General features: G+C 36.8%; 1 protein-coding gene across 1 annotated transcript in view; it reads right to left on the bottom strand.

Annotated features, from left to right (window-relative positions):
- The window catches only part of LOC110095247 (DUF21 domain-containing protein At1g55930, chloroplastic-like), a 40137-nt gene that overhangs the window by 1299 nt on the left and 26837 nt on the right, over window positions 1–12001 (bottom strand). The window contains exons 12-13 of the mRNA XM_020820697.2: window positions 11831–11947; window positions 268–447 (exon numbers count right to left, since the gene is read on the bottom strand). Of these exons, the coding sequence (XP_020676356.1) occupies window positions 268–447; window positions 11831–11947 (297 nt within the window). The remainder of the gene's footprint in view (window positions 1–267; window positions 448–11830; window positions 11948–12001) is intronic.

Here is a 12001-nt window from a genome sequence, read left to right as displayed (position 1 = left end):
AATTTGTGAATGGGATTTAAAGAAATGCAAGTATGGGAAAATGGATATTCATAAGAAAGGAAATCAAGATCAGATCATGCATGGAATACAGAATTTACTAAATTGCAATTGGGTAGTAAATTAAATGATGCAAACGAGTAATACAATGCCATTTTGATATTTCAGTCCGTTGTGAAACAAAGAAGAGAGAGAGAGAGAGAGAGAAGTATAACCGTACAGTATCAACAAAAATCAATTTAATAGGTCAAAATTCAGTGTGCAATATACCTCAATTTCAAAAGTTTGACATCTTTCCTTCTCATCCAGTTGATCAGATTCTGACTCATTGTACTCGTCATTATCTTCATGGTTTGCCTTTTCAAGCACCACGAACGTTTTTTGACCTTCTTCTGGTATATATCCAAATGATTCGCAGATGAAACCAGATACTGTCTCGTACTGATGACCCTGGATTCATAATGAAGATAAGGACGCCATAAAACCATAATCTCAATAAATGCAATAGGCACCAAGCACCATTCTCTTATTGCTAAGAATAGTTTTTTAAATTGTTTAATGGCTAGATGCACTCGCAAAAACGTGGATAAAAAATAAATGATAAATAAAAAAAGAGAAGATGATGTGATGATCGTTGGAAGAATAGGAACAAAGACAAGAATTAAGCTTCAAAAGCTTCAAAGAGAATATATTTTCATCAATAATCACCCTTTCCTCCTACAATACGGGCATACTTATAGGCTAATAAGAATATTCTAGAAGATACTTGTAACAAATTTGGATAAACTATTCCTAAAGAATACTATAACTAAAATGCTCCGCATCAGAAGAATTTCAACACTTAGCATGCATATCAAGCATGCAGTACTGGTTTCTTCATTGAAAGAGTAAATACAGACTTTGTGATGGACTTCAGTAACATGTTGACCTAATTAAACTACTAAATCAAAATGAGGATGTAGAAAATCAATATACCCTTTCCAAAGACACCATATAGCACCATCTCAGTATGTTAGTGATGGTAAGGCAACGTTTAATCTTTCTTCTTGATTTGATTTGAAGGACAGGTGGGATAAGCACCAAACAAGACTAGATAGATGTGGCTTTTCCACATACAAGTGAAATACACAAGCATGAGAACATAAAAAACAGATTACTAAGGGTAAGTTTGGGACTGGTGCGGGCATCCATACAACCAAGTCACGGCAGCTGCGGCTGTGTCTTCCCAAGCAATGATGACTTTGGCAACCTAAATATAAAGTAGGTTAGGGGCCGTTGCAAGATCCCCAGTAATCACACTGCATTGCGACCAAGAACATGCCCTCACAAGAGTTACTCTAGCCTCAACTTTTTATGCTCATGGGTTGGCGAGAATGCCACCACATGCCAAGAGAGTTATTAGCAAAGCCCTACATGGGGTCCTGGTTGGGTACCCATGCTTTACTTGAACGGGCTTCGCCCACCCATGGTGACTTTCGGAATGCCATACCCACCTGTACCCACCCACTTTCCATGCCTTTTGAATGCAGGCATGCAGCCTGTCACGGATTGATGGTCTTGAGGCTTGTTGCCCTTTGCTATGATTGCAAACTTTCAATACGCATATCAGAATTTATCGTAGTCATAGCATAGTTAAGTGTTGCACACTATATAGTGAGGATTGCAGTAATATAAGATATACGGTGATTAGCAATGTAAATCAATTTTTCTTCCGATGTTGAGTACCCACTCATACCCACCCACAAGGCCATGGGCGTACACATACCCAATGTTTGGGTATGGGTGGGTATATGAGTACCCAATGCAGGGCTCTGGTTATTAGTGCTTATGCTTGAGAAGTACATGAACCGCCACCGCGAACATACCAAAGTGTTGAAGTATCATAGTTATAATTAAATTACTCCTCAAGCGAGAGAACAAAAAGAAATCATGAACCAAAGATTGATCACGCAAATGGACCCTTCTATATGAAATAAAGGATTCATTTGCCACTAAGAAGCACTTGTTGCAAATGCCAAAAGTTTTCTTGCTTATGCCACTCGTAACATTTACTGAAAATTAAGCCTTTCCACAGTTTTTGCAATGAGATTATACCAACAAAGCATGATTAAGAACGTAGATAAGTGTTAATACTAACTTCTACCATAATTACATTGTTAAAATCATTGTTGAAAGAATTGGACCGTACTTACAAGTTCAGTCTGCCATAAATTGGTCCCTAGTTTGATTTGCGTTAACCTATTGGGCCAAAGTACAAATAGAATCAGATTTTCAATGCTAGCACTATTAGGTTTATCCAGGCTATTTGGTATTTGTATTTTATGAATCATTTCCTCCTCATTCATTCATGTTAAGAGTTATACTAGGGTTTTATTTTTTTTGTATTTTATACAAATATTTGTGAAATTATATTTGCAATACTCCCCTTTTTCTTTTTATTACTTTAAAATCACTTTATCATCCATTTTATTGGTACATCTTCTACCCATTGATATACATATCAAACCTACCAGTTTTTTTCCCACAATGATAACTTCAATAGATGCTATCGAACAGGAAATATTTTGTTAAATGTTATTGATTGAATATAGTTGCCTATATATAAACAAACAAGAAGAATGGAGGGAAAAAAAAGGAGAATAACCTCAATTCTTTGGATAAAATACAATAATAAAACTGTATCTATCTAATCAACTACTTTCTATGATGACAAAACTCCCCCTCAAGCCTCAGCAGCATATATATTGATAAGTTCAACTTATTACTAAAAAAAAAAAAGCACAGGACCTTGGTATACATATCGATTGATTTTTCTCCACTAAAGATGTGAGGACACAACTGTATCTCGATAAAGTGACAATACACTACACTTCGATATGTTTTGTTCTTTTCATGAAAGATAGAATTATTTGCAATTCAAATAGCTACCTTTTTATCAGAGTTAATGGTCGAGGATATGTAAAGAAGATTCTTCTACTATTATTTTAATCATATTATTTCGCGAGTAGAAAGAGGCATAGCTGTACATTCAATTTCTACACAAAACATATAAACAATTGCTGCTTCTACAGGAGAAGAGATTTCTATCCCAAAGCAATTTTTGATCCTCAATTGATCTAACATAATCAATATCATAATAAAACCCAGCTCTTAAATGGTTGTTTCTACTAAATCAAATCTTTTCCAAGAGAATTATTGATATATCTAAAAATTCTTTGTGGAAGTAAAAAAAACTTACCACGATCCCATCAATTTTTTATTTGATTGAAAAGATCCATTTGCAACTAATTAATTTTTTTCCCTAGTGGAAGTTAAAAAATTTCCCATGTACCATAATTTTTCTATGGTGGCTTGGATTTCTACCATTACAACTTTCTTCCACTTGGAGTTTTGATAGTTTCATGAGCATTGCTTGGAATTCATATTTTATCAAAAAATAGTTGACAAAAAATACGAATTCGATGTGAAGGCCTTTTAGTAGTCATGAAATCATATATTATTATCACTAGTTTGTACCTTCATTGGTCCTTGAACCAGGTAAGGGTTCTCGAAGATATGTTGATTGCCCCTCTCCTTGATTTTTTCCTTCCTCCTAGCATACAAATAAAGCTCATTCTAAATAAGTTTGGTTTATTGACAAGCGTAAGATTTTACGGTTCTAATGAGTCTTTAGTAGGTTGGATGTACTGATAAGGTGATGAACTGATGATAGAGTTTATGGCTTGGTGAGGCTTTTGTAGGCTGAACAAGGGGAAATGAGAAATGTTCATTCATGGCTTTGATAAGAGAGGATGGCAGATGATCAACTAGATTCTAATCTTGAAATTTTTATGCTCGAAATTTTTTCCCTGAATTTTGGGTTTATACTAAGATTGGTGTTTAGAGAAAGTGATGTCCATGGAATTGTAGCTTTCTTCCTAGTGAGCAGGTGCTATTCTTGATAAATTTAGGATCTAATTTACTTTGGCGCTGAGAATGAATGCCAAAAAAGACAAAACAGCTAAAGATTTTTGATAGGAAGTACTTGTAGATCGCGAGTATTTCCTATCAATCTTCACAAAATAGGGAGAATTCTTCACAAGAATCCGCACAAAATCACAAAAACAGTAGATAATTTGTATTACTTGATGAAAGCAAAACGGAAAATAGCGAGATACACTTGATCCTCTATTCTAGAGGAGGATTGATCTCTCCCAAATCTCTAGACGCAGCTTGAGCCCAAAGGAAACCTAAAATCTAAGAGATCTCAAATTTCAGCCAAATTCAAGATGCCCTAACTCTAAGAAAACAAAGTATTTAATGCATACAAATCAAAAGGAAATCCCTAAACAGTTCCTACATTCAAATTTCCCTCCCAAAACCCTAAAAAATCCTTCCTAAAATGATCCTTAGGCGCCTGCGGTGCGATCGGTCGCGGAAGGAGGCGAAGGCAGTCCGCCTCGTTCGTGCTTGGGCCGATCCCGCGTGGACCAGCTAGACCGGTCCAATGGATCGGTGTAACAATTTTTTGAGGAAATAGAAGAAATAATTTAAACTTGAAAATGGGTAAACATGGGTTTGAATAATGGTTTAAAATTTAATATTAGCAGAAAGAATTTTATTAGATATATGTAGCTATTAGGGCAACATCTCTCACAATATAGACACTTAGGAATATTTATTACGAGCATTAATGATTAACCCACCTATAAATGGTGTGTCTATTTTTCCTATCAAAAATCCTATTTTGTTAAGAGATGCTAACACAAGAGCATTGATGGTTAACGCCTTCATTTGGAGATAAATTCATAAGACCGATTTGAAATATTATTTAGCATTGTCAACTATTGGAACTTGGATTTTGAACTAAAATTGAGTGTAAATCATGGTGTTGAAATATTTAAAAGATTTATCCCTCTTCAAATTTTTCAATTGATAAAAATATGATTGTTGATGAAGGAAATAAAACATCCAATTTTAGAGAATATTTTTTACTCTAGATGATTCCTACACATGATTGTGGCCTAAAACAAAAGATTGCGAAGGTTTGTATGTTTGATTAGAATAGAAATTAATGTGTTTAGACATATATCAAATTTCACACAAAACAACCTATAAATTTTTTTTGGCATAAAGAAAAAGAATTATTTTTTTAAGTATTGACCCATGTATCAAAAACGTGCAAAAGGAATGAAACGGGCGACTCAAATGACGGTCGACAGGTGCGACACGTTACTTGAAAGGACAAACGACCTCCGATTGTTGAACAGAGTGCGATGTTGCAATCAGAGCATCAAATTTGTCTAAGTGGGACCAGCTCGCAGTCGAATCGAACGAGACAAGTCAAAATCAACGACCGACACTAGAAAATGATGCATGATGCCGCCTAAACAATGTCTGATCGCAAAACGGACTTCATCATTACGTTCGGAACGTCTGAATCACCCAAAAATGACTGTAATTTCGCTCAAATAAAATCACACAACAAAATTGACGCATAATATGAGGCAATGAAGTGCGAATTTTGGTAACTTACACAAGAATTGAGGCAAAAGTCCCCATTCTGAGTTTTGTCGGTTTAATAATTATTCTTATTATTATTTAGTAATAATAAATAATATATTAATATTATTATTGTTTATAAAAAATCATAAAATCAAATGAAATCTCACCTGAGTACCATTCGAACGTAGGACATCGTTCCTCGCAAGTTGACGGCGAGCTTCGCACGGCTTCTGTTCGTCCTTTTCCCACGACACTCTGCACGACCTCTGATCGTTGTTAAATGAGAACAAAGTGAATGTTTCATTTTCTATTCTTCCACTTGCGACCAAACTCCACCAACTCAAAATACAGCAAACCTTTCATCTGAATCTATCATTTCTTGCAATCGGACCTTGCTTCCACAACCCATTTGCAGCTCCTGTTCGAAGAGCCAGCCTGGTCGGACGCCCCTCTGCTATGTTCGAGTGCTTCTATTCCCCTACTCGTCTTATTTGCGCACAGCCGCCAAACTCCAACAGTTCCTAGCATGAACCCGTTTCCAGCATCTCGTCGTTCACCCCTCTACATATTCAATCTCCAATCCTTCTAGCTCATTCGAATTCCAACACTAGATCACGCCGATTTCATACTTCCCCTTCCTCTCAAATGAACTGTAGTCGACTGAACACTTCATCCGACCGGTTCCACGACCCACGTGGCTCCGCCCCCTTGCTCTAGCCTCAATCCGCACCCACCAAACCACCCAGCTAAACTGAGCATGCCTCCTCTCTCCGACCTGAGCCCGTCGATCTCACCCAGCCCGATCACCAACCTTGTCTAACAGCCTCCAATCAATCAGCCGACTGGATCCTAACGTCAACCTCCAACACTAGCCCCTGGCCGAATCAATCCCAATCCACCCTTCACCAATCTCTATTTCAACCAATCCCTGCCTCACTCCTTGTCGAAGCCGCACGCAAAGCATCCACTTGATCGAAACCCCATTTCTCTTCCATTGTGCTGATTCCCTTAGCTCACCAGCCCGAATCCCCTCTTTTCCCGTCTTCACCTAACTGCAGACAACATAGAGATAAGTTCCTCTCTACAGGTAACTTCTCTCTCTCTCTCTTAAGTTTTTTATTATTAATATTATTAAAAAAAATTTACAAAAAATTATTATTATGATTATTATGATTGTTATTGTTATTGTTAATAGTACTATTAATGATGTTATTGATAATAATAATTTTATTATTACTATTATTAATAATAGTATTATTATGTATATTAATAATAATAATGATAACAATATTACTATCATTATTATCATAAAAACAGAAGGAAAAAAAAAAGAAGAGAAGAAAAATGAGAATTTTTTTGTATGTTTCGATCCTCATGCATCGACGTCGCCCTCGACGTCGATGGCACCGCCGACATCCCCTCGCCAAGTTATAATCCCTAAAACTCAAAATTTTGTCCTCGACGCTTGTAACGCGTCGGAAAACTGCCCATACACGCTTTTCTTAGCGTGGTAGGAGGGAACCTAATATATGTTTTTCTTAGCGTGGCAGGGACAATTTTAAGTACATGTGTACGAGCTTTAATGCCAGCAGGGAAAAACTGTGCATTTCAAGCAGGTATCTTGAAGACCCATACACGCTTTTCTTAGCATGATGGGAAGGTCCAGCTCTCCAAAATTCCCCTAAACAAGGGAGATGCCAGTTTGCTTTCGAAATTTCCGATGTACAGAGAACCTGACTTGAACAACAATACAGGGGACTTGAACGAAATGTAGGCAATAGAACATGAACTGAACAGCAGGGAACCGGACCTGATAATTAAAATAAAACTGCAACTTGTAAAATAATAAAAAACAAATACAAATATTCAAGAAATGGCTCTTAGTGAACAAGCTCACAGTGCATACAAATTATAAGTAATAAAATTTAAGCATTCAACTAACCAAGTTGCAAGTGAAGGCTAGTAACTTGTAGACACTACAAAGGGAGGATTTTTAATGAATGTGCTAACCCACTAAAGAAGCCTTAAGCTCAAGATGAATGTGGTTCCCCTATAGTCAACACTAATAACATACAATCAGATGTATCAATCTCATACGAATATTGGAAAACTGATGTGCAATAAACATAGCAACTTGCTAACCAACATGCATGAAGAGGTTGGAAGCGAATGTAGCTTGATCGAGAGTCAACAACAGTGTGAAAATGAACACACTAAACATATCTACAAATGCTATGCGCGCAGCAGTTCCCACAAACACTGAAAGAGGTACAAGTGAATATAGCAGCTCGCCAATCAACATGCATAGGGAAATCAGTGATAAGTACAGGTCACCCGGCCGCTCACATTGATACGCAACGAGCGCTTCAACATCCCTTCAACCAACATCAGCTAGTTAACAAATAGAAGCGGCAACCCCCTAGAGACGTTAAAAATCAATGTGCGATGAATGCATCAACTCACTTGCAAACAACATGGCCTCTTGCAAACACCCACAAGAAGCAATGATAACAGATATTCTGGGGGAATATTGAGTCCTCTATGAATATAGATACGTATGCAAAGTGATATTTACGAGTAGGGACTGAAGATCGCAACAAATATAAGAGGATTAAAGTAGATGCATACGCCTATGAATTATTGTGGAAAACATTTGCAGTTAACAACCATACTGATAAAGAAGCGCTCTCATTTTTACATTGGACTCGAAGATTTTGTTGATCAAGTACAACTAAGTCCTCCAAATCGATAAGTTCAGAGGTTCTAATAGTGACAGTTGGGATAAAGAAAGGCAACTTAGTGTAAGGAGAAGGAGAAAGCCCGTCGACATATTACCAAAGGAAGGTCCTAACTGTAGCACTAAGCATGCAAGATTGAATGATTTTGGATTAGTTGAAAAGACATCACGATGGGAGGGCACACCAAAGCTGATTTGGATGGAAATACCATTGAGACTTGCATATTTTGTCATCTTGACAGAAATATTGAGGCTTTGGAAGAAATGTCGCAAGATGAAGGAAAAAAATCAGGAGATCAAGCTTCACAACCTAATGTCCTACACGTGCATCATTAAATATTTCAGTTGTAACTTGAAGGGAGCTGCTCTTGATTGTCATGTTAAGGACTATAGGAGAAACGTTCACGTCCCATATGCATATCAGATACTAGAATATCGTTGGGATACTGAAAACTGTGTTGTGCACTTGTGCTTGGTCATATTCATGCTTCGAGGAGTCTACCATGTGACGAAGTGGAGATGAAGAAATCTAATAGCACATTAACCGAGCCTTTGGTCTCATCAGACTATGATATATCTTCTATCACAAAACGGCCTCATGCAATTTGAAGGTCCTCGCCTGAACTAAGCAAATGTTAGATGATTCGTGGATCTGATTTCTCGAAGGAAGAGAAGATGGAGCTTGCATCAAAACAATGAGGTATCTCATGGCTATTCTGGATGAAATACTACGGTTCACCTGAACGCAAAAGCATAGAATCAGTATTAAAAATTGCAGGCCACTGATAATTTGAGGCAACAAATTTGCGATGACAGGTTATCACAACGGAAAATCAGCTCGCTTGCAAGCAATAAATGGAAGGCTCTTGATGCGTCGTACAACTCATTTACAAACAAAAGTGCACTCCTACAAGTTGAATACTGAAGAAAATGACAATATACAAAAGGCAAAATAAGTTAAACTGCGCTGCCTATGCACTACAAATGAAACCTAATGCAATGTTAAGCAACGCCAACGGATCTGCAACACTCGTACAAGCAGACAGAAGATGTCTACGAGCTTCTAAATAGAATGATGGATACACTGAAACGATAATCATTCGCACAGATTTTATTGTCAAATATTCTAAAATGCCTCGTACATGCATTACAGCATGCATAATAATTCATGCAAACATGTCAAGCATCACAAGAAACATTATGCTATAACAATGCATCACATTTACATGCCAATATATTGCACATGCATAAAGTCGCAACATGCAAAATGCATCATAACAAATGTGTCATTCAATTTAAAGGATGTATTGTGCACATACACATTGCAACATACAAAATGTATTACGCAAGCACACTATTCAGCATGAAAAATGTATTGTGCAGCAATAGCGTTCCCCAGTGGCATGCAAATACATTATGCACTACATGCGAGCACCAAATTATCATGCAAATATATCATGCGAACAAATAAACAATGTGTAGATACATTATACATGCATGTTATGCAAATGTACTATGCACTATGTTAATGCACTAGGCCACTATATTGCATATCAAGCATTTCATGCAAAAATGCAAATGCATGTGCCAAAACATATGCATGCATGCAAATGCATAAATACACACATAAGCACATTAGCATATAAGTGGGAATATAGGTGTATGTGCTAATATGCACATTGATCATACACACCCATTGTAATGCGTGTATACAGTCACTAATAAAAACACATTATGCAAACTGCATGCAAAAATATATATCGGCATGAGCCTGAACGAGTGTGTTGCAGGTACACGTGGTGTCTGAGGATGCTGTGTGGGTTAAAAAAATGAATTTAAATTCAAATTTGATCCTCTGCCAGCAAGTAGACATAGTCGTGTCCATAAAAATCTCGATGATGACCATGCTAACAGAAAATATCAACCGAAGGGGACCACAAACATTTAAAATACCTCCCAAATGCACATAAAATTTTAAAATTTCAAAAATATCATAGTTTAAGATATTTAAAATTAAAATTAATTATCAAACACTTAAAGCAAAATATACATCCACCCTTCGTAAAAGTTTGTCGGGATAGACAAATTAAAAATCACTTCAACTCGCAAAGAGTTAACGTCTGGTCGAGAATATCACTAGGATTCATTCTCAATCAGTCTATTTCTAGCAAGAACGTGGCACGTGTCCTCTAACATGTAGTTTCGTCGTCAAATAACACCACACTGATGGTTTCACCACTAAATGGCACCAAAGGTAAACGGTTATGATCGAGACCCTCTGATCAGGTGGTTTTGCCGCCAAATGGCAGTATAACACCATTAAATTACGGTCATGGTCAAAGCCCATATATTCCCCAACGGCATCAAATCCTTGAGTAATGAATCAATAGGATATAATCGATAGAGTACAAAGCCCTGTGTTAGCTAAGGTGGACTCAAATTTATCCCCTTAGACAGATATTCACCAAAGATCTACAAGGTACCCTTGGAAGAAGTAACACATGGCTGCCGAAAAGAATTTTTTTGTCAGGTTGGGTCGACTACCTCCTCTGACTAAGTAGACCAGGAACCATGATGGATCACGAAGAAGGAACCATGGGATCTTAATCGGATTCATCATCATTCCCCCACCATCCGCTTTAAGTATAGGGTGGTGAATTTTTAATTTTCAATATCAAATTTTCAAAAACCTAAATCATGTTGTTATTATACGCCATATACTTGTTTGTTTGACGAATAGCCTTAATCAAAAGTTCTCTCTCATTATCGAGAGGGGTAATTAACTATAGGAGCTTGCGCCTATAGAACTCATATTATAAAGTCCTCGCAAAATGAGGGTGAAATCTATGGGTAGTGTCTTATTTAAAACTCAATCTGTATTTTGAATATTTGTCTTGAAACTTACTCATTAAAACTCTCCACGATGACCCGAAACAAAAAAAAAAAAAAAGAAAGAAGTCCGCGGAGAGGTTGGGCGCAAATTTTCAGAACCCACATTAAGATAAGTACCGTTTAGATGCCCTGGCTAGGCGATAGTGTGTCAAAGTCAAACATAACTATCATTCTTTGAACTGTGTTCGGAAAGACAATTTGAAGTCAGGAAAGACAATTCAACTCGCAATAGCCTTAGAAGATCCAAATTCTTACCATCTTACCTTTCTTTTCCGTTCGCATTTATTTTTGCTCCATTCGGCAAAGACGGTATCTTCTGCTATTCAATGAATATGATCAAATAACTCAATGAATATGATCAAATAACCAAGTTGTTTTCCTAAAACATGTTATTGATGTGTTAAGACAACTTTGTAGCAACGCAGTCAGGAAAAGACTGATACAGTCTTCTTCTGTAAAAGATATAAAGTACCACCTTTGCTAGAAACACATTAGCTGATCCTAGTTGCATGATTAGCGTGCAATGTGCTAATTTTACAAAAAAAAAATTGTGCAAGGTGAGAACCTCTCATAAGAAAACAATGTCAAGTTGATTAGTACTAGATTTATAAAATAGAATGAGATAGAAGAACCCAAATACTTGTATAAGGTTAGCATGGAGATGAACGAGACAAAAGGTGAAAGGCACAAAATTAATCACCAAAATAAATAAATACAGACCTCTGGTATTTTCACATTCAATTCCTCAGAAAGCTGATCAATTGATGTATTGGCATCAACATCAAATGTTCCATCCTCCTGCATTACAATATAACCCGTCTTCTTCTGGATCTCCTCCTGCATAATGCCTTAAATTTTATATCATGCGCTTCATAAATGGCATAGAAAACT

The sequence above is a fragment of the Dendrobium catenatum genome, unplaced genomic scaffold (genome assembly GCF_001605985.2).
Source record: "Dendrobium catenatum unplaced genomic scaffold, ASM160598v2 fragScaff_scaffold_1449, whole genome shotgun sequence".
Lineage (NCBI taxonomy): Eukaryota > Viridiplantae > Streptophyta > Magnoliopsida > Asparagales > Orchidaceae > Dendrobium > Dendrobium catenatum.
Note: the sequence above shows the minus strand (reverse complement) of the source record. Positions and strands in the feature narration are given on the sequence as shown.